Below are 23,875 nucleotides of genomic sequence, written 5' to 3'. Positions count from 1 at the left end.
CAAAATTCACCCAGTTTGAATCATGATAAACTTGGTTTTTTCTCCATATCAAAGGTGGTTTTGTAAGTGGTCTTCATCTCTAACAGATATATGTATTTTTCACTATTTTCTATATCCCTTAAGGGACAACTATTTCATTTTTCTCTAAAATGCAGTTTAATATATGAACATAGTCAAAAGCTAGCGTTTGCTTGACTTAAAGAAGGGTGAAACTGTAACTCATAGAAAAGAAGCATCGCAGACGCTTCACCTGAACTTCCTTCTCCTCCCCTCCCTGCTCACTGTTTGCGATCGGCTCCCATGCTGCTGGAGAAGGCCACTCTCTGCTCCCTTCTGAAGACTGCCAACGTAGGCTGCTCCTTCTCCCTGGTAAAACTGGGTAACGTGCTCTCCAGCACGATATCAGCTCCAGTGGCTTTTGGTAGAGTGGATTTTTATTAATTGTTATGAGAGTGTCCTTCGACCATCCAGTTTGGTGGGTCAGCTAAGCTGAGGGAGCTCTACGAGCAAAGTTCTTACCTTGCTTTGGAGGTGACATCTGTGACTTTGAAGAGTGCGCAGAGTGGTAAGTCGGCTGTTTTGTTTGAAATATGACCAGCAAATATTATCTGTGAATACTGGAGTCTTTAAAGAATCACAGGAGCGGGTAAGGGGTGATGGTTGCTCTGAGTTTTTAGGTGATTCGTGGTGTGAGGAGCAGGGAAGGGCTCTGGGAGGAGGCAGGGCAGCCGGGGACCGCTCGCTGGGATCAGCTGAGAGACAGATCTCATTTAAAGAATCACAGGTGGGGGTAAGGGGTGGTGGTTGCTCTGAGTTTTTAGGTGATTCATGTTGTGAGGAGCGGGGAAGGGTACTGGGAGGAGGCAAGGCAGCAGGGGACCCCGCACTAGGCTCAGCTGACAGACAGGTTTCATATGGCCATGCCGGGCTGTGGTGAGATGCTGGCAGGGCTCTGTAAGCACTGTAGCAGAATTAGCACAGCTCAGCCAGAAAGCCAGAGATGGGAAACCAATTACGTCCGGTGAGCGTGATAGACGCCCTGACCCTTTGTGAAGATCACGGCCAGCCAAAGCTGTTAAGGGCATTGCTGTGTTTGCTCAGCTGTAGGGTGCGTTCCCTTTTCACCAGAGTCAAGATCTGAAAATACCAAGTTGCCTAAAATTCATGGGCTGTAACTGATGTCTCCTCTTTAAGAGCCTATAAATAAGATTTGCATCCCTTTTTGGACTTCCGTAATGGAGTGTATCTATCGTTGCTGCATGTCTGCAGACCCCAGGCATGATGGATATCAGTTCCTGGACTCTGCTGTTTTATGGCGAATATATAAATAAAAATAAAACTCCTGTATCAGAGGAATGTGGGGTTTTTTTCTGACTGCGTGTTTACAGTCACAAGCATTGCTTGCTTTGTGGAGCAATAAATTTAATACATTAGCTAGTGTATTATTTTTTTAATTATTTATTTGTAGATGATTTCAATTTAAAATGAGATTTTCAGGTAACAAGGTAGGAAAACATGTTTAACAATGTCATGATATAAATTGCTGTAGGTGACAGATCCCTACAAAAATTATTACAGGCAGATTTGCAATGCAAAAAATTATTTATGTGACAGCAAGCAGAAAGACAAATTACTCAGAGACTATGTACATGGTCTTCTATAATTGCTCATAAATTATAATGGTTCATGTTAAAATGCATCTAGACTCCCTAGACAACTAGATTTATTTAAAATAAGAATAATGGGAAATTACCAGGAAATGTTAGGGAAGAAGATGCAGTACACACTTTGGGTGATTGCTGACATAAAAGTACAGTAACTTACTGTCAGCCAACTTAATCTCTAATTTGCTTAATCATTTTGAAACCTTCATTTTCAATTCACTATCTCCTCAGGTTGCATTAGCCTGGATAGATACTGGGGATGGGCCCAGCAGGGCCCCGGCGCCACGAGTGGCTGCTGCGTTTCCCTGCCCGCGGGGACGCGTCGGGTCTCTCTCCTGCACCCGTGTAGGGCTCTCGTGTCCCTGCACACTTTTATGTTCTGCAAAGTAGGGTGAAGTTGAGTCAGTTGTGTCAGAAGTTAAGCTAACGGGGTGGGGGGACTGACAGATAGATCGGCAAACATCTTCTCCTTAAGGAGCTGGGTAAAAAATGGAACAGTGCTTTCCATATCCTCTCAATGTTCCAAATTTTAGAAAAATTTTCAGATAATTGTCTGTATTGAAAGTGTCTAGAATACACCCACAATAGATAGGATTTAATTTGAATGAGCTTTCAGTCAGGCACTTGTTAAGGATCAGCTGATTATTGGGTAGCAGAGGAAAGAAGTATATATGTTTATTATATAATAAGTACCTCTCTCTAATGCCATTATTTTTCTCTTACCACCCTGATCATGTTAGGTATTGAGAGCCAGCCCAACAAAAATGACAGCAAACTTTGTTCTGGATAATGGAGTGCTAAACTCCACCTAAGCAGCTCCAGTCATTTATAATGACAGCTTGGAGAATACTCCAAATGAATCTCACAGTGCTCACGCTCCAGTGACTGACAGCGCGGCAAGAGGAAAGATTCCGGCTTCCACGTGAGCACAGGGAGCCTGACCTAGATTTTAGCCTCTACAGCTTCATAAGTGGAAACGTTCTTGACTGTGTATTTAACAAGAACAAAAGAGCAAGGGGAAAAAGTCGTCTCCTGTTTGATTAGTCTTTCTTCAATAATTAAGATTTAGTCAAGGCGCTCTGTGAGACTTCTCCCCTCCGCAGATGTCATCAACCCGATAATGAATAGTTACTCCGCTCCCTGTGTGCGCTGCTCTCCGTAATTACCTCCTCCTGGCGCGCTGCGGGAGTGAGCTGCTGCGGGGAGCAGCCGGGGCGGGCAGGGGCGAGGGCAGGCAGCCTGCCTGCACCTTCCCCCTTCCCCCTTGTTGGGGTCAGCCTCGCCGCTGGCTGCTGAAATTCTTCCATTCGGATACTTTTTCCATTTGGAAACAGGTCTCTGGTGTAAATCTCCTTTTCTTTCTCTTCTTCTTTGGAGATGCAGGGGCTGGGCTGGGGGCAGGTCACCGTGGCTGAGGGCAGCTGGGGGTGGGTTTCAGCCACTCCACGACCTGGCTGTAAATTACCATTCAGGGGTGTCTCACCTGTTCTGCTGCGCTTTGTATACTCCAGCGGTTGTAATTTTGAAAATAAACTAATAGAGAAGTGCACATGAGAAGAGAGAAGACATTTTTGAATGAAAGTGGAAGATGAGGCAGATTGAAGGGTGCTGAAGGATGCTTAGTGTTCATTTGAGTGGTGCTTGGACAAGTAGTTTGGTGTGGATGTGGGAGAAATTTTGTTGGAAGCAGAGGCCTTTTCAGCTTCCGAAGCTGGATTTTCGTGTTGAATCAGTACCTAACTCTGTAACTCTGCCTAGTTGTGACTGTGCTCTGTGAAATATCTGAAAAAACGGCACCTTTCTGCTTCGCCCACAAGCTTTCCATGTGTGCCTGAAGGTCAGTTATTCTTTACTGGGGTTTAACTTTGCTGAACCAGCAAAGGTGTGAAAGCACTAGATGAGCAGGATTAGATTGACAGAAGATTGACAGAATTAATTAGATCGGCTGAATTAGTTCGTATCTAAATTCCGCTTCCGGGCCCCTATTCATTTCAGCTTGCAGCCCTACTTAGACTTTTGTGACTGCAGGAGCCCGGGAGGAAGGGTGCCTTTGAGAATACCTGTGTGTCCTGGGGAACGGGGATGCTTCTCCGTCGGGAGAGCCCAGCGCTGCCGCTCACGTCCCTTGCTGAGAGGAGGCGGCTGTAAGCTCTGTCCCGTTCTTTATTTGTAAACTCACACCAGCCTGAAGAGCAGGGCTTAAAAAAGCACAGAGCTTTTGTGAGGAAGCTCTGTATGGAGTACAGTGATACCCACTCCATGTAAAAGCCTTCAAAGCCACCTACAGAAAATAATTTATGATGTCAGAACCAGGCTTTAATGTAAAAATTGATTGGATGGGTTTGTAGGTCTGGGTGACTTTTATTCCAGCTCTGTTGTTGGTTGCCTGTGTCTGTGTAACACCATCGCAGAGAGAGGTGGGTGCAGTGTTCCAAGAGAATGTTTGAGTTACAGTGTGCGGCTTTAGTCACGGTGAAGGATGTTGTAAACTTGGAGGCGATGCGCTGAGAACAAACACTTCAGTACATGATTTTCATAATGATTATCCAGACTTGTCCTGTTCTGAGTGGCACTAAGCCATGAGAGGGAGAACACAGAGGAAGAAGTGATGCTGCAGCAGTGAGGAGAAGGAAAGTCAGTAAATGGCTACCGGCCTTTCATTTTATGTCATTAACAGTAGCTGTTAAACCCAAGAAGCAATGAATTTTAATTTAAATCAGCAGGATGTTTTAAGCAAAATAAGTATGGAAATGAAAATGGAAGTTAACCGAAACTGTGTGTACCTAACTCCAGGTGAACGTTTTGGTTTTGGGGCTTTTCTTGTTGAAGTAAGAAGTTGACTGGCACAGCCAGCCGCTGTGTGTGGGGTGGGTGGCAGGAGCAGGCACCCTGGTCTGCACCACTTGGGGTGAAGGTGTTGTACCATCTCCCTTCGCCTGTCAGTACCTCATGACAGCAGATACATTAAAAGTATAGTTTTGAGTAACCAGTTTCCCTTCCCTCTTGAGCCCAGGTTAGTTTGTTTTACAGCAGGATGCTATGTGGAAGTTTATGTATTAGAGAGGTATGAAAGTGCTCAGTGTTGACAGATTTAAAATACGGATCAGTTGCATGGTTCATGCGGTCACAGTACAGTTAAAGCTGACTTACCGCAATGGGAAAATTAAAACCTTCCATTTACCACAGTTAGTTTTGAAGGATTCAAGAGAAGCCTGAAAAAAATGGTAGGCGTAATTCAAAAGGAGTAAAAGCCACTAAAATAAAAGGACTAGATCTGGTATTCTACTGCATGTAGAAATTCTGGCTCACTACATTTGTTTAGGGAGTAAATGAAAAAATCAGTTAGTGAATGCTATTGAAGACGTATATGAAATGAAGAGTGTGTGAGAATATCTAGAGTTTGAGAATTGATACTGTAAATGTGGAAGAGGCAACGTGAACCTTTCTTGGTTGAATGTGAGGTAGCTACATCAAGGGTAAAGATGTCCCGCTTACGTGTAGCTGGATATGAGCAACAAATTCTAAAAACTACACATTTCTTGAAGTCTATTAATTTTAGGTAGTGTATTTGCCTATTGATGATCTGCCTTTGCAGTCCTTTTCTTTGGTTATATTCTTGGTTAGCTTTCAGGCTTACCTTTTTTCCAGCAATAAAAAAGACTGAATTAAAAGGGCTCTGATATGTGAGGAGGAGTTACATGTTGATATGGCTGCATGTTCTAGGAAAATATTGTAACTAAGATAATTTAAAATAATGGGAGAAAAAAATTGTAGGGACAAGTAATCTTTCATTAAACTGGCTGACATGTTCATTTTTCAAGTGAAGTATCAATAAAACCGTTTCAAAAGTTTTTGCTGAACAGAACATCAAAATACCCCTTTTCATGTTTGTACAATTCCTGTATTAAGCTGGATTGCGTAGGTAGCATGTTGGAGTTGTATCCTGTTGTGTGTAATACATATCTCTACAGTCTGAGTAGGCTGTAGGAGAAAAAAAATCTATGTGGAACTGTCTTGAAAAGGAAAGATAAATGTCATGTCTGTTATTTTTTTTTTTTTATGTAACATAATTAGCAGAGGTGAATGGAAAAGTTTTACGGGATGAGATTGGGATCAGATGCCAGTGTATGTTTTCCTCCAGCAAGGAATTAAAAAATTCAAAACGGGCTCACTGGGACAAGTAGTTAAGGTGAAAACACTTGGTTTATTTATTAAAGAATTGATGTTTTGGGGATGAAAGTAATGATTTTCTAAAGAAATGGAACTGAGCTGGCCCAGTGGGCTCTATTTATTGCCTGCACATACGCATTTACATGCAACTAAAAAAGATGTATAAAACCCTTTAATTGCCAGTGGCTGCTTCAGGTTTTTCACATTGCTATGAAACAGGTTCTTTTATTTAATTGCATTGCATTTCACAAGCTGCCTTTCACTATGTTGAAAAAATGTATCTGTATCTAATATTTCTTTATTATTGTTTTGCTTTCAGTTGATGGTTGCATTGACTGGTCAGTGGATCTCAAGACATACATGGCTTTGGCAGGTGAACCAGTCCGAGTGAAATGTGCCCTTTTCTACAGCTATATCAGAACTAATTATAGCATGGCCCAAAGCACAGGTCTTAGGCTTATGTGGTACAAAAACAAAGGAGATTTAGAAGAACCCATTATATTTTCTGAAGTTAGGATGAGCAAGGATGAAGATTCAATATGGTTTCACTCGGTTGAGGTGCAAGACAGTGGTTTCTACACATGCGTTCTAAGGTGGGTATTGTGTTAAAGTCAAAGTGAGAATGTACAGATTGTCTTGGTTAAAAACAAATGCTGAAATTTAGCTCTCGGGATTGAGATATTCTGCCCATTAATATATAGTCATTATTTTTATACTCATAATTATGTATGTCTCATAATGCTTTGTCTCACAATTAGTTTCCCTGGTAATTATACTTACCTCTTCCAATAGTTATAATTAAACATGTGCTTTCATTTAATTACTTTTTTTTTTTTAATTCCAGTATTTGCAGATTGTCAATTTGCCATGAACCTTCAGAACTAGGTGCTTCTTAAATCATGAATTGTTTTGGTTAAGTAATGCTCTTTTTCAAATCCTCTGAGTTACTCAAGAGTTAGACACCGTTTGAATTATTCTGATGGGGTTAGGCCATGGGGAGTTACAGTTCTGTCTGGTTTGGAAGAAATGTTTATTTTGATATACAGTTGTGATTTGTCATAAATTGAAGCAGACCTCATTTGGTAAGGCACTGAAATGCATGTCTCAGAAGTATTTTGGAACTATTGGATGAGCCTTAAATTAAGCATGTGCTGGAGCTCGTGACTTACATCATGTGGATGTTGATGTCAGCTCTGTGCCTAAAATGAGAAGATAAAAAAGGAGGACTGTAAGAGTGAGTGAATAAATATCCCTTAAATGATCCAGTTTGGAATTAAAAGGAGTTTACAGATAGTTTATATGACTCGGTTTTAAACTATTTAGTTTCAGAGAATGAAGCTTGCTTCGTCCTTGTCTGCTGTTCCATACTGAAGTTATACACAAGTTTGATTAATTTAATATAAAATATTTGCAGCAAAATGACACCACTGTTCAGAGCCCTGAATTTGCTCTCTCGGCATCTCTGCTCAGACTGGCTGCCTTGTCTCAGCTGCCTCAGTCCGTTTTGATCCTGAAGGGTGCTACTAAAATCAAAGATTGTGCTGTGGTGCATGGTGGTTTGTACTGGGGACTGATGTCCAGTATAAATATCAGATGCATCTGCCCGACTTGCGATGAAGTCTATGTTGCAGCCTTTGGAGTTAATTATTCTTTTATTAGCTGCTCTGTCGCATGTTTGGTGTAATGTGAGCTCTCTGATTTTGAAATCTTATGGGAAAATGGTGATTTACATGTTTCCAGGGAGCTATACTTCTTTCATAAGAAGTTGCTGTTGTGATAATCAAGTTACTAATGCTCTGAAATTTTAATATGATTCTTACATGAATAATGAAGAATTGATGTTGGATCTAATTCTGGGACATACTTTTTTCTGGGAAATTTCAGAACTCTTTGCTCATTTACATGACAAAGTAGTTTTGGTAATAAATAGGCAAGTTCTTAAATAATTCATGCATTTTCCTCATTTTCAGATAAAAGGTATATGACACACTTCTTGGAAGGCATTACACAGCAATAAGATCTTCCTTGTTGGTTATGCAGTTTTCCTGCTTTGTCTAGAACTTTCTTACATAATTACAGATATTTTTGCCTTTTTCAGATGTGTGTCAGAGTGCAGAATATTATATATAATGCTTACACATAAAAAACTACATTTCTTCCTTTACTGAATTATTTTTTTCTTCCAAAAATTTGGTAAAGTATCCTTGCTGTTATTATTTATGAAATCGTAGGTGGCTTAAAATAGCTGAGGAAATAGCAATAGTTATTTATTTTAATTTCATTAAAATTTGGCTAGATGTAATATTCTGAAATATGATCACACTTTTGTGGTAGACTGTCCACACCATTAACTGTGTAATTCAGCTTTATTAATCTGTTGTTTTTGGAGGGGGATAAGCAGATGTTTGTCTTGTAGGCATTAACCAGGATCACCTGCTTTGTGAGAATGAAGAGGTCATAAGTAAGAGCAGTAATTCTAGAATATGATTTTATTTTCTACAAACATTAGCAATTTCTGTTACAAATGCCTTCTTTTGTAGGTGAAGGAACAGAGCCTGGTAGGGAGAACTCAGTGCAGTGGAAATGAAGAGGTGACTGTCCATCAGTGTGCAACACTGGATTTAGGGTTGCATGCATAATGGAGTCTTTTGGTTTGGTAGAGGAATGAAAAAAAAATTGGGGAACAACATGCTTTTGGTTCAAGATAAGTCTAAAACTTTTGAAGTGTTTCTCAAGAAAGAAGTTTTCATTTATGTCCTCTAAGAGAAAATCAGAAGAAATTCAAATTTAAACAACTTTCTTTCTAGCTGCTCACGAAAGATGTGGGAAGCCCTGGTGCAATTCCCTGTGCTGCTGGAAGGGTGAAGACCCACCTTTGCGTGTCCCAGTGGCCAGCATGTGCTGCGTTCAGCCCCTTCACGTCTCTTGCCTTAGAACCGTTGTCTGAAATTCGTACTTGTCTGTGCCAAAGGCTGCAAGGGGGTGAGGTGCTTGGATGCAGTGCGAAGGCGAAGTGGGGACAAGAGGTCCCCATCGCAGAAGTTGTGTATGGCTTGAAAAGAAGGACACTCTCCTGAGCTGGGAAGATCTTCTCTGATAGAAGGGAACTGAGCACCAAGGGTTTTTAGCAAGTTGTACATAAAGGATGTCACAGACAATGACGGGAGCTAATTCACTCTCCCCCAACTTGTTACTTTTTTCCCAGTCAAAACAACATGGCAAAAAAGAAGACTGTATGGGGGAAATGGCAATTGCGTATTTCACTGAATTTCTCCTTTGTTGAAAAGCCTTTTCCCAAATCTAAAAACAACCCTGTTTTTCAAGAAGCTGTATTTTCTGGTTGCTTATGGATGCTTGTAGGATCAAGGCATGAGTATCTTTGAAGCAATTGGAAGGAGTTTTTCAGAAGCTGCTTGAAAAGGGTGGGTCCGAGCAGGTGAAGGATAGGCTGTTATGACAGTGATTTGGAGATGGGTAAAAATTAAATGTGCCAGTGAATGCTTTCCTGTACAGAATTGTCACTTCAATAATCATAATGTTTGTTCTGTAAATTAACCTGTAATGCTGAATAAAATTAAGACTATTAGAGCAGCATTAATGAAAGACATTGCTTCTCCAGGCTGAAGAGGTCTCTACCATAATTTAAATATTGTCTCTCCTTTATTAACCAATTAGACATTGTTGCATAGGCAGGTGGGGGGATGTGTGTAAAATCTTACAATACATTTTGACATCGAGCTGACACTCAGGTGCAAACCAAAGTGTGGTGTTTTTCTCCAGTATTAAGCATGGCTGTAAAGTATTAAGGGGTCCTGATTCTGCAGGGACTTTTTAAAAGAGTGCAGAGTTGAGCTGTGTTAACTAATCCATGTGAATTCCATGGATCTGCTCTGCTCTCAGGTACCTTTTCTGTGCCAAACCAGGGATATTACTACAGCAAGGTCCAGTGACATCCAAAAGAGATCTCGACTAATGGATAGATGTGTGTTTCATTACAGTTCCCAGATAAATGCTGGGACATTTGTACCACAACTTTATTGCCCAATATGGAAACACTGCATTCTGGAGGTCTCTTTGCAGTAAAGGTCCTGGATGTGCCACTGATCTTCCAGCATGCACCAATGCTACTTTCAGATGAAGCCTCAGCCTTTCCATTACAGAGGTTTGGTGTTCTGGGATTTTTGCATCAGCACTCTGGATCGAAGCATCTTCACTGAAGGACTCAGAGATGAGAGCACCAAAACCAAATGTGGAAACTGAAATAAATCTAAATGTATAGGGTGGCCCTAAAGTTCTGAGTGTATAAGACAGTCATTTGCCGGAACACATCCTGCTTTTGCTCTCTGAACAAATACAGTTGTTTTTCTGTGTTAAAAGCCTCTGTTTTTTAAAGAGGGAACAGGAACTGTGCCTAGTTAGATCTTTTTAATCTGATGAAAGAAAAGGAGATAGGGAAGAAATCTCAGGAAAGTTTAGCAGCACCTTTGCCCTCAACAAGGGACTAGTCCTGGAGCCCCTTCTTCTAACTGGGCCCAGCTCTGAAATAAACTGAAATACTGAGTAGATGCTTTATGAGCAAGATCAGTAGGAGTAAAAGATTAGTGCATATTTGCTGTTAGTTAGCAGTTGGTGAAATAAAATAACTGAATTTCCATAATGTGAATCAGGAGGGTAGAAAGTCTAGGCCCTGAGGAGGTGCAGGGAAAGCAGGAGGTGGAGGTTTGTGCTCGCGCGACTGGCTGACAGAGCTGAGCCGCGATGTTTGTACAGGATGCAGACTGACAAGAGAGTGAGGGCCTTGAATGCCTATCAGGAAATAAGCTTGCAGATCTTTAATACCAGCATTTGATGCCAGAGAACTCCCAACAAATCAAGTTAGGGAATCTGCCTATCCTTTTTCCCTTACTTTGTCCCTATCTGCACAGTTCCTAATGGAGATCAGCATTGCTATGGACATGCCCGGAAGAGCCACTGGTGAAATACTGAGATACTACTTTCTGAGCAGTAATAAAATAGACTGATAGTAGATTTTAAGCCTTCAGGCTTCAGAATGTCTGTGGAGTGCATGACCAGCAAATCAAAATCAGATTTAGACAGCCTGGAGGGGCTGTCAGTAAAACTTCATTTGTGGCATAACCTTGGTGCACTCGCTTCAGTGGGTGTTGGGAGGAGCTGAGGAACTTGTTTCAAACGCCTACAGCCTGGACTGCAGTATGCACCCATCATCCCAGGAAAAGCTGGACCTCTTCCTGAGCACTGAAAGTCTGGCTTTCAACTGAAAGGAAGGACGAGGTTTTTTTCAGGTCCAAACAGGAAAGTTGGGCTAAATCATGTGAAAATGTGTATGGATAAGGTCACTTTTGCTGTAGCCGTCCCTCATGGTTCTTACAATACGTGTTTTAATACAGTCACTCATTTTGTTGGTAGCAATATCTTCATATTACAGAAAGATTCATGTTCAGGTGCTTTGGCTTTATTCAGTATCCAACTGTTCATGACAAAGGTGAGTTTGTATCTCAAATCCCTTTGAACTCAGTGTTATAATTCCAGTTTAGTCATAGAATACCTCCTTCCATCTGTTTCACGGGCAAGTGCTTTTTTTGCCCGTAGACATGCTCTGAAAAGATCATTTCTAGTGGGCCAGTGTCTTTGTTGATCAGATATCCAAGAGGAGCACATCGAAGTAGCTGATGGATGACATATCTCATAGTTACCTCTCAGACTTGCACACTGGTACGTGGTCAGCTTTCATGGCTGTACTGTCCCAGGCATCTCTGTAGAAGCCAGCTGAATTTCACACTTTGAGCAAGTGCCTGGATTCAGCATGGCAGAGTCTTCCCAGGCTCTGTATGACACTAACATTAAATGTCACGCATTAAAAGTGTGTGGCATTTCCAACATTAAAAGTGACTGATTCTGTATAAACAAAATCCCTGTGATATATGGTATTCAGTGTTTGAATACAGTGTTAAAGCGGATACAATCTAAAGTCAGTATGATTCATGATAAAATAAAATTTAACTTACTGAGATATAATGTTTTGGCATTATCAAAATGCAGGGGAAATGTAGAATCAGAATGCTTCTGCTTTTCTATCTGAAATGTGTAAAACCTGATGGTGCCCCTGCAAATCATTTTGATGACATTGTCTTTATTGAGAGAAATCAGTTCTATCTGTTCTTTTGACAGTTACACTTGCAGAAAAACAAAGATTTGTTTCTTTTGCCTGGTGATATGTATATTTCTGCTCACTCACCCTCCTTCTCTAAAGCTTTAAAAGAGAAAATATCCATCCTCTGTCTTTCTGCAAGCCAGTGTTCACTGCTGAGGAGAAGCCATAGGAACAGTCAGGGCTTCAAGCAGAAAGGCCCATGCTTCTCTGTGGTTGGAGAGCAGCCAGTGACTTCCCTGTTGCAGCAGCATGCACAAGAATGAGAATATTGTGTATCCTTCTGCTTTCTTAATAGTAAAATCCCAGCTTTAAATACCTTTAAAAAAACTGACGTTACTTTCCAGTCCCTGCAGACTGTCGTAGCGAAACTCCATGTGCTGCAGTGCCTCAGAAACATTTCAGCTCACTGTCACTGGTTGCTCGTGGAACAATTGCCTTTGCTGATGGGCTTCAAACCTTGCGTGGTGGAGAGAAAGGATGCAAAGCAGAGTGACTGCTTCCTCATGCAGTCAGCTTTGCATGCAGGAGAGCTATTGGCAAGATGTTGTTCATCCATCTCCTCTCCAACATGTCAGGGAGTTTTTATTTCCGTTCTGTTCTCCAAAAAACAATGGAGGAGAATGTGGTTACCCAGGTACCGCTCCTGTTGAAGCCCTCATCAAGCCAGTTGTAACTGTAGCAAGTCAGTAGACAGTGTTGTATGTGTCCTGTGAGTGGACAGATGAATGGAGGGTTTCCCGAGGAAATCCATCATGCCCAAAGTACAAGGTGACAGAGCCATAGGGAGTTAAACTGGTATTTGGTGAGTGATCCTGGAGAATCATTTCTTCTGTTTGGCAGAAGGACGCGGGCAGGAGGACTCAGCTGCAAGACCCAAACAGCTCTCATTGCAAATTGGCATAAGGACATCCACTTCATGATTCTTCGTGATAGCATTCCTTGTGTACCCTATGAAATAATAACTGATCCACTGGTTTCCATGCTCCGTTGCCTGTATACAGGCTGAGGGGGAGCTTGCCTTTCCTCATTGCATCTGCAAGTGGCACTTACATGCATGAAGAAGGACATGCTCCACAGGTTTGATTCCCGGAGGCAGCAAAATCAGTGAGCTTTAGCAATGCAGACAAGTTTGCTGGTTATCCTGAAGGCAACTTTTGTTTTGTGTGCTAGATGTCTAATAAAAAGAAGCATAGAGGAGTAGATGCACTAATTCACCCACTGTGTGGGTTGGAAGAAATAAAGGAGAAAGTGTTCAGTGCTCTCAGAAACACAGTATTACAAATACAGAATTACTGGAAGGGGATTTCTTAATACTTTCCTGGGAGCAGTTGTCCCCATGACTCAGATTTATGTCGTTTGTAATGGGGCTTTTCAGTAAGACAGTATAATTTAACAGTAATATCCAGAGTTCTAATAGAAAATTATTAGGAAATAAATGAAAAGGGATAAGTCATTTGCAGTAGCAAACTTCAGGGCAACTTGCTACCTTGTAATTCTTAAGGGCAAGGAAGACATTTTCCCCGAGAGCAAACCCAGCCAATTACAGGATTTCTTCTGCTGGAACAGGCTGTGCTGAAGCTGGTAGAGACCAGAGAGTTCATGAACTTAGGTGTGATCTGCTGAGATAACTCGGTGTTGTTCTGGCTTCTGCATTTCTTCTATGTTCTGTTTTAGGTTCTCATATACTCATTTCTAATAACTAACATTTTTTAAGATTTGAAAAAACCCACAAAATACCCAAGTAACACTGTTGACCTGTGTAATTCAACTTAAATGCTAGGAGATTTTCTCTCTGTGCCTGCGCAGTCCCTGTTGGAAGGACGGATTGCTGATTTGTTTGTTTTCCAGTTGCTTCTGTCACGATGCAGAGGTCAGCAGGACCAGTGCACGTGTGCGCGAAGGCAACCAGAAACAGCTCCTCCTGACCCTTAACTGTGTGCAAAGCAGGCTGGCTGTCACTTGCTATTCTCAGAGAGACTTCAGAAACATGATACTAAAGATTATCCCTGAATTTTCAAATCACGGCCTTGCTGTTACGGGCTGTGTCACTGACTGTAGTAGACACATCCTGACATTTTTGCATCACATTTCCCTCTTAATAAGGATGTTAGCTGAAGTCCGACTTCAATTTAAACATAGATCTAAGCTTTGGTGAGAGAGACCCAACTGTGAGAAACTCTACCCAGCTGCCAGATCCGAACATCTTTTCTTCTCTGTCCCAGTATCCAGGAAGCCTGAAAATTCCCTGAAGAGGGCTAAACTCACAGTGCGGAGTACGGGTCTTGCTTTTAAGTGCCTCTGGTGAGAACCATATTTCTGATGGTTAACTTGAGGAGACATCCCTGGCTGTCTGTTTTTCAAGCTGTCATTAATGTGAGCCTTTTAAAATTACCGTTCAGTGACTTTGCTCCGAAGTTGTTTCTTTTGCATAGTGATGGTATAGTCTGCCTGCCTTGTAAAACATGGGCCTCTGGGACTTCCAGTATGTTTTAGTCAAGCTCAAATTATCATCTTATTTCTAGGGAGTCTTGTGTAGCGATTGAATCTTAGGAGAAAAGAAGTACAGAAAGAATAAAAATTCTTAGAGTGATGGGTTAAGCTCAACACAAATACTTCTTCTTGAAGGGAATGAGGCCTTGAATGGTACCTTTATGGGGATTCACAGTGGAGGTCTCTGTTGGAGGATCAAAGGAAGTAGAGATAACACAAGAATGTTGGATTTGTAACATCATACTGTTTTAGCACTTCATTTTCTGAGCTCATACTTCCATGATGTTGTTTTCTTTTACTAGTAGGATCTTGAAAACCAGTCAGACATTAAAGGAGAGGTAACATGGGATTAGGGTTTCTTTTTCTCATGCATAGGAGTTGGTATTAGAATTACAGTTATAACAGCAACGAGCAAGCAAAATACAAGACGGGAATGTTTGGAGTTGTGCCCGGTACCACACACAAGCTGCAGGATCCCTGCACCTCTTGACCTGTGTTTCAGGAAGCAACTACAGCAGTGCCAGCCATCTGTTGAATTGTTCCTCTTCGGGCATTGCTCTCACTTGACAAATTGATGAGAAGAAAAAATCCAAAAACATTGGAGGATCTGTGATTTGTAACCTCTGAGAGTGATTTACACCAGATACGGGAATTTGATCTTTTCCAGACAATGGCCCCAAACATTTAGCAGTGATAGCAACCGAGAAATGAGTTAGCACTTGAATGAAACCTTGGAAGACTAAGTAATAATCCATTTGTTTTTAGGAAGGATGTTACATCTGTGTCATCTGAAAAAAACAATGATAATAACTCATTTTTCTTTAAGCAGATCACCAAACCATGACCTCATTGATCTCAGCGGAACAAACTCAGATACCAGTAAAACTGCTTGGTAACCGTTATGTGAAGTGTGAAATTTAGACAGGAATAAATTTATGAAATACTCATGAAGAGAGAGGAAAACAATCAAATGCTCTATTAAGTCTGAAATCTGATAACATGGCACATTCATATAGCAGCTGGTAGTGGATCTGGTAGTGCATTAATTGCTGTGGACCTTCAGATGGACAAAGACAGTTGGTGGTGTAGTTATTGCTGATACTGCTTTGACTCAGGACAAGCAAAGATGAATGTAAGGGTTGACCTATGCAGTCCTGCAGTCAGTATTCCAGTGAGCTAATGAAAATGTCATTAAACCAGTCAGAGTGTTTACGTACATGGGGAGAGATCTAAGTCTGAGCTCTGCTGTTCCAGGAGCATTGCTTTGGTAAATGCACTTCCCAGCTTTTGGATCTACCACCATAGTCTTAGTTCTAAGACCAAAGTCTTAGAATGTAATAAAAACTCCAACACTTAATGAAAAATGAACCTATAAGGAAAAAAAAAAAAAAAGCAGTTAAAATTCAGGGATTTTTTCAGTTGAGTAGATATAAAATACTCAACCATTTTGCTACCTCTTTCCTCTTTATAAGAAAATCGATAAACGAGGAGGGAAGGTTCCATGTATACTACAGACAAAATTGTTTTACTTCACTCTCTTGGCAAACCACCCTCACTTAGCAGAAACACAAATGCCAAAAAAGTTTTTTCCAAAGTTGTGAATATTTCCTCTAATTTGAATTCAGCCATAGGGCTGATGAATTGTCTTGAATCCAAAGCAAGATGAAAAATAATTTAGGGATTGACACTTCAATTTAAAAAGTCCTTCTTATCCATGTCTTTATATCCTCCCTATTTCCCTCTTGTCCTTGCTTCGAAGTCAAGCCAACCTCACAATTTTGCTTGCTTTTGTTCTGAGACTTGTTAAACTCCCTTGGTTTTCCCTGTGGTTTTCTATTGGATTCTAAGCTGGCTTCAGTTTGTGGTTCAGAGCCAGTTCCATGTGGCCTGGGGATTACAAATGCCTTGCCACCAGAACAAAGGGAACTGCTTTGTGAACTCTGGCAAAGCTAAACCCTGCTTCACATTTCCATTTAAGTCAAGTGAGTAGGCCTAGTTTATAACTAGCTCCATGAAATAGGGAATTACAAATCTCAGTTTCAGTGGTTAAACATAAGGCACTTCAGGTTTTTTCTTTGTTCTGTGGAGTGATTCTTTCTTTTCTTCTCTCTTCCTGTTCCCCAAATGACCACTGCTACCTCCTATAGAAATGGAATCCGCTGGAAATCCATTCCCCTGGAAAATGAATTGTTTGGCAACCTTTCAGAAAAGACAAATTATTGAAAGACCCACTTTTCAGACTTATGGGCTTATTTCCTTAATGTGGAAAGTGGGCTGTCTGCAGTCTGCCAGCTTCATTTGGGCTCCAGTATTCTCTACTTACATACGACTCTTACTTGGCCTCACAATACTGAGATCACCACTGCAAACCTGGAAGATGCTTCCTTTTTATTCCTTTCAGCCAGCGATTGCGACAGCAAAACTCAGGCTACCAGCTTTGCTATTGTTATCTATTTTTCTTGTGTTCCAGCTTTAAATATGGTCATATAACCTTTCCTGCCAGTCTGCAAACTGCTGGGAGCATTGAGCTCCCCCTCCAAGCTCCATGACCATGTACTGAAAGCAAAAGCAAATCCTCCTTTTCATAATTCATAGGCCATCTGTTTAGCTTTTAAAAGAAGAAAAGTGATAAATGTAGGATTCATGCTAGTCAGTCTCCACACTTAAAAAAAAAAAAAATTAATAAAGACCCTTATCATAAGCAACTTATATGCAGCTCATCAAGGAGAGCGCTTGTGGACACAGAGGTCCTATAAACAGTTGGGAAGGAGCGCTGGATCCCTCCCAGCACAGGAGCTCTACAAGCTTCGTGAGGGAGCTCTGAAGGTGAGTTCCCATCGCTGTGGTGGCCAGCACCATAATATTCCAGTCTCTTTACCCAGGTGGTAAAACAATGCGGTAGTGACCATCGACTGCTTTGTGATCCCCTTCCCGCGTTCTCCCTCAAGCTGTCGCCTTCTAGAGAGCCCCTTTATGCCCTAGGCCCCACAAGGGAGGGAAGAAAGCACGTTCCCATGTGCCGGTGAAACCAAATGCTGCGTGTTTTTCTGAAAATTGCAGAGATTTTTTCTGTGTGGGAAAATTAACAGGTTCATCTACTAACTAATTCCCACATAGAATGACCAAGGTCAATTCCACAGCAATCTTCTTACGGTACCTTTTGGGAAAGCTCTGTCTCATAGCATCTGAGTTGACAGAAAAATGGTAGCCATGGGAGTCTCCAAGCAAAAGTCAGCACAGAGCTGTCACCTGCTGAGAGGACTGAGTGATGGAAGTCCATCCCGCTCTGGGGAACAGCTTGCCTGGCACAGGGAGAAACGGCTTGCCTCTTCTGCAAACTTCGCTCCCAGAGTTCTGCCTCCAAACCGAGAAAAACTCAACCTTTGATCAGTGAGGCTGATCACACTGCTGTTTCCTTTTGCAAATGACTGAAATGTAACTGTTATCCCGAACTGACTCGGGGAAAGGAAGGTTTCTGCTCCATTCATTGGAATTCCTGCAGAAGTTGCCCTTTTCTGTATTACCAGCCTTAATGCTAACGTCAGTGGCTAGTGAAGAAGAATTCATAAAGCTTTCAAGTCTATTGCTGTTGGCTTAGTGGGGGCTTTCTCCATCATCAGCCTGAACAGATTTATTGTCTCGGTCATGAAGTGTGAACAAAAGTGATAGTGCTCACCAGGCACTTCGTTTTCTCAATTCTACTCAATTCTAATTGTAAGTAATGAAAAGAATACTGCATTTTTAGGTCGTGGTTCCAGGAAACATTCTAAATAGAAGTAGCCTCCAGCGCTGTTCAAAATACAATCTAAATAATGCAAGATTGTTAGCAGAAAATGCAGCACTATTAAATAACACCAAGTAATGGACAACTATTCAAAGTCGTTATTCTTTAGTTAGCCTGGATCATTATTACTGAGCAAATGTGACCTTGTTTGCACTCAGTAATACTCATAGTCGTTCGGGAAAGTTAAGCAATTATTGCTGATTAGTTACTATTGATTATACTGAGTGGTTGTATCCATATTTTGTGGATTTTCAGTGCTGTATTGGGGAGCATTGAAACTTTCTGAATATGTTTTGTTTTCTTTCTACCAAAAAGCTAACCCTTTTCAAAAGCAAGTAGTTTGGGAGAAAGTTGACTTACGTTCCCTAAATCATACAAGTATTTGCCTGCCCAAAATGATACAATTTTTTTACTCCAGAGAACTTTTGTTTGAGGTAAAATAATACATTTTGTGCAGTTTGTGAGGATGAGACATTTTTATAGCTTCTCAACTGGAACATGCTGTGGCAGAGTGCAAAGTGAGCCTTTCCACTCTGAGGTGAGGGACAGAGAAAATACCTGCTGATTTTATTATTTACATATACAGGCGGCATTTTGAAGACAAGGGAGTAGGAAGGGGCAATTCTGTGGTTCTACTGAATATGTAACACTAACAATGCTGAAAATAGGAGGTTTCTGAGGATTGCCCATTGATTTGCCTTGCAAATACCTCTTTCTGCAAATACCTGCTCATGGCACACCTTTGACAAGAAGCCATTTGCACGGTGTTTAGTCAGCGCTTGTTTGGCATGAAGCTTAGCGCCATGATGAAATGTCCCTATAGACCTGTTTATTTTCTTCCTAACTACAGGCTCGCTTGATGGGGTGCCGTGTGGTTGCAACATTGCCTAAGAAAAGATTTGTTGGGGAGCATGTTGGATTTTTTATTTACTTTTTTTTTTAATTAAAAGCATTGTCATGAGTCTAATTGGAGGGAGTGAGCGAGCAGCCAGTATCGTTAGTGTCAGGGTTTGACTGATGGATCACTTTCCAGGTACGCAGGGCAGTTTTTGTCTGCCGTCCCAGCCCCTTGTCTGGGTGAAACCCGTCTGCGGGAGAGCTGTGGCGGGAGAGGCCACCCCTCGCCTGGGTGAAACCCGTCTGTGGGAGAGCTGCGGCGGGAGAGGCCGTGCGGAGCGGCGAGGTCTCCTGCAAGGACTCTCCGCTGCTTCCTTGGGTGGGAGCAACCACCCAGCACGTCCCTCTTACTCCAGGCTTTTTTGGTTGTGGCGCAGTCAGTTAAAGGGACAAAATGATGCGCGATGGGACAAAGAGCCTTGTTATATTGTTGCGTGTGCTCTGTAGTTTGCTTTTAAAGGAGTCTGTCTGCCGTCACACCTAAGGAAGGGCAGATGTGGACAGTCCGGGTCACAACAACCCTGCGCAAAGTGCGAATGCTTCACAGTAACACCACGAGAAACACCAGTCTGCGGGTTTTTCATTGTTTGTCTGATAGCTCTGTTAAAGATCTAGAAGTCTGAAGGAATTTCATTTAATCCTGTTCTCATGGTTGTGAGGCATGGGAGCTGAGCTGGTTGTGTTTATTCTACCCTGGTAGTAAGAAGAACTAGGTGTAGCTCACAACCCACCCGCCTGGATTTTGCTCTGTCGGGTGGTGATAGGGCAGGCAGTGGTTTGAAGTGCTAAGGGATTACGTTTTTCGAGACTTTAATGCCAAAATGTATCTCTGTAACCACTGCTCCGACCTCCTGCCCACGGCGCCGGGTGCGGGGCTGGGAGCGGGGCCGCAGGGCGGTCTGAGGGGAGCCGAGGGGAAAATGGCGTGGGGAGGGGGCACAGCGCTGCCGGGCGGTGAGGGCTGAGGGGAGCAGCGGGAGAGGCGGCCCTGCGGCCCCCAGGGCCGGGCGGGAGGAGGCAGGAGGCGCCGGGCCCGAGCGGAGACTGCCCGGGGGCCGTGAGGGGCCCGGGGGAGCCGGTGTTCCTGACGGGACCGGCAGCCATGGAGGGCCCGACCGGGCGGGGGAGGGCGTGAGGGGGCAGGAGCGGCAGGGAGGGGCCATGGCCGCAGCGCAGAGCCCCGGCCCCACCCGCGGCACCGCTCGGGAGGGAGAGGTAGAGGAGTGAAAACAGGAGGTGAGGGCAACGTGCTTTAGCTTTTCTGTCTTTCTCACCATCCAAACCTGTTTCAATTTGCGATTAATTATAAATAATTTTTTCCAAGTCGTGTCTGGTTTTGCCATGACGGTAGTTGGTAAGTGATCTCCCGGTCTTCATCTCGACCCATGAGCTCTTTCATCATATTTTCTCCTTCCTGTCCAGCTGAGGGGCAGTGAAAGAGCAGCTGGGTGGGCGGCTGGCGGCCAGGCCGGGTCGACCCGCCACGATGTCGCGTGCTGTAGGATTTCATATAGCAGTTCCTTCAGGGGCAGGAATTCTTCCCGCGTTGATATGCTTTAACATCCAGCATCTTCACAAATATATAGCACTGTGTACTGGAGTAAAGTATCTCCTGAAGGGGGGAGAGAAAGAGAGAGAGGAGGAGTGCGAGGGACACACAGGGGAAATGGGGCAGTGTATCCTGACCAGCATCTGAGATGCCAACAGGTTCCTGTGTTCATAGATTTGCAAGCTGGAAAGAGCTGCTGTGCTGGGTTAGATCAGTTGTCAGCAAAATTTCTACAGGGTGGTTCATAGTAAATCAGAAATGAACCTTTACATTTTCTAGTAATTCCTCTGCGCTGGAAATGCACAGCAGGACAGTCACTATTTGAATATGTCACTGAAGTGTTTGTGAAGATGAAAGCTGAACAAAGAAACTTACTGTGCTGAAACAAAGGAGGTAGGGTAAATGAAAACATCTTTCTGTCCCTGCAGAAACTCAACGTATTGCATGAAGGTGTCCATGTCCTTGACGGTAGCTGAGAATGAATCTGGGCTTTGCTACAACAGTAAGATCAGATACCTGGAAAAATCAGAAGTCACTAAGAGAAAGACAATCTCCTGCCCTGACATTGAGGATTACAAAACAACCGGTCAAGAGCCAGATGTGGTGTGGTACAAGGTAACTATTGCTGTCTTATTGCTGTTGTGCTGCAGCTATAGAAAACTTCCACTGTTTTTAGTCTGAGGGTTAGAGGTGGCCTTTTCTGAGCCAGCAGTGGTTTGTGACTGGTCTGGAGGACATTCTCCGAGTATTAGAGAAGTAATACTAAAGTACAGGCAAGACTACCTAGCGTAGTTATTGTGCAACAGAAATCAGCATCGGTGAGGGTGTTCTGTGAAGGAGGTCACATGACTTCCCTAACAACAGCACCATGTTCCCAGATCACTGTGCCTCTGTAGCGGTTTCCGCCTTGGTGGGATGTCTCCCTGCCAGATACGGTGGAAACAAAGGGAGGCAACCTACAATGGAGCCACAGGTCTGTCGGCACCACCAGCTTCAGTAATGCTACCCATTTAATTTTTGTGAAGTCTGTTGGGTAATTTCACCAAGGCTTGTTAATTTTTCAGACATGCATTTACTTTTGCTGAGGTTCATTGAATAATTTTGAGCAAGGTCTGTTAGATACTTTTACTACTCAGCAGGCAACTTGTCTGGCTGTATCTTCTCCAAGGCCTATCAAGTATCACACACCACTTTCAGCAGCAGATGTATTGGTGGTGTGTTTCTGTAGCTCTCCGAGAAAACATGAGAATGACTAAAATCTGGGTTGTCAGGCAGACATCAAGTACCAAGACCATAGCAAGGTCTGGCAAATTTTACCTGGTGTCTGGACTTGGACCGAAGTCTGATATTTAAAAAACCCACTGGTACGAGTTGCTGCAATAAACAGTGGAGAAGAATAAAGAGCTGAGAGTCAGAGGGAACAAGAAATAGTTGGGCAAGAGGAAGAGCTCAGTGAGGTCCATGGAAAATAGAGTTTCGATTGTATGGATAAAAGCAGAATGAGTTTAGGACAAACTTGGTTCAGGTAATGAAGACAGAAACACACAAAGTAGTTAAATCCTAAATTTTGGGTGCTTGATTTGCCAACTTTAATAACATTCTGTAGAGATAGTTATTTTGTGTGAAACAAGTAATATGTACCAAGCTGCAGATTTTTTTCCTCCTTAACAGGTTGTAAGAGCAATGAGAAAAGTTGTCATCTATTTCTGCTTTTTACAGAAATCTCACGTTTACTATCTTATAGTAACAAAACGCGTGCCATAACCCACTGTTACTATAAAAAAAGTTTTTCTTTCAGCTATTGAAACTGTTTCTCTCAGCATATGGGTGGGTACCTTCAGTGCTGTTCACACATAAAATATATGAATTCAGTTAAGTCTGAAATCGTGGAGAAGAGAGGGTACCAGAGGGTACCTAGGTATTACTGAACACCAGATCACTGAAGATCTGATTTTCTTGCAAGAGCACACTGCAAAAATAGTCTGACAGGAATAATCTTCAGCTGTCATGGAGCAGAAATCAGCCAAAGGAAGATGCATGTACAATCCCACATCAGTGATGCTTTGTGCTGACCAAGAAAGGGAATGGAAGGGTGTTTGTTCTGTACACCCACACGTGTTATCTGGGTTGCACACAGAGGTGGTGTGACACCAGACTGGAGCGTGACAGCTGACTGACAAGTCATCACCATGGTGAAATTGAACAGAATTGATATGGCCGGATGATAACGGTGAGACAATCAAAGTCAACAACCTTTAGTCTGGCTTGATAACGAGAGGAAACATTAGTGGAATAACATATACCTCCTTATCCATAATTAACAACAAGGTGCTATCAGTTAAGTTCTTAGACAATACCTATGTTATCTGGACCTGAGTCAGGCAGCTCAGTAATGTGAAATGTCAATGTTATGCAGAAGATATGTATGTCCGGTTATCCCTTGAAACTTATTGCTGAAACAGGGTTTTGTAAAAATATTCTAGGGGGTATTATGTTACTAATTGTTAGTAGTATTGTGCCTATTCAAATGAGCGTAAGTCCAGTTTCTAGAAAATATGTAATTACTTGGATTTCAAAATAATATGATGAGTACTGGGGTAACCCCTACAAACTGCAGTCTGGGACTTAAGATCACTCTGTGTGAGGCAACACGTGTAACAAAAAGCAGATCCCTTCTTCCAAAGGATAGTGTGTGTAAAGTGATATTACACTTTAGGATCCAACCCTAGCTTTCTGAAGAAGACACCTGTTTCCAGTCATGGTACACTGGATCCGCAAGTTTTTCCCTTCTGTCTTTGTGTCTGAGTTTGACGTGTTTGTAAAGGTGTAAATCTTGTGTAAATCTGCTCCAGAGGCACTGGGGCCAATTCCTTCTTATTATACTGAAATATTTAGAAAAGATTTTCATCCAGGGGGAGAGCATAAGTTGTCCAAAATGGAACAGTAGATAAATAAATATGAGGAAGTCCTTGAGGTTCCTTCTTTATACCCTTGGCTGAAAAGAGAAATCCTTGTGTTCACAAGAACCTGCCAGTTCACTGGCAGTCAGGGAGTTTGGACTTGTGACTGACGAAATACCATCAGACAGGGCAGAAATGGTGCAAGCCCACCGTGTGCAGGACTCGCTCTGCTTTCCAGACAGCTTCTCT

The 23,875-nt window shown here is 42.4% G+C and overlaps 1 protein-coding gene across 7 annotated transcripts in view; it reads left to right on the top strand.

The window, feature by feature from the left end:
• Nucleotides 1–23,875, top strand: part of IL1RAPL2 (interleukin 1 receptor accessory protein like 2) — a 415,901-nt gene that overhangs the window by 210,948 nt on the left and 181,078 nt on the right. For 6 of the 7 annotated variants that reach the window (XM_075435782.1, XM_075435786.1, XM_075435780.1 and 3 more), the window contains 2 exons: nt 6,154–6,427; nt 21,155–21,341. In XM_075435782.1, the coding sequence (XP_075291897.1) occupies nt 6,154–6,427; nt 21,155–21,341 (461 nt within the window). The remainder of the gene's footprint in view (nt 1–6,153; nt 6,428–21,154; nt 21,342–23,875) is intronic. The other variant, XM_075435787.1, reaches the window with a different exon arrangement.

The sequence above is a fragment of the Opisthocomus hoazin genome, chromosome 14 (assembly GCF_030867145.1).
Source record: "Opisthocomus hoazin isolate bOpiHoa1 chromosome 14, bOpiHoa1.hap1, whole genome shotgun sequence".
Taxonomy (NCBI): Eukaryota; Metazoa; Chordata; class Aves; order Opisthocomiformes; family Opisthocomidae; genus Opisthocomus; species Opisthocomus hoazin.
Note: the sequence above shows the minus strand (reverse complement) of the source record. Positions and strands in the feature narration are given on the sequence as shown.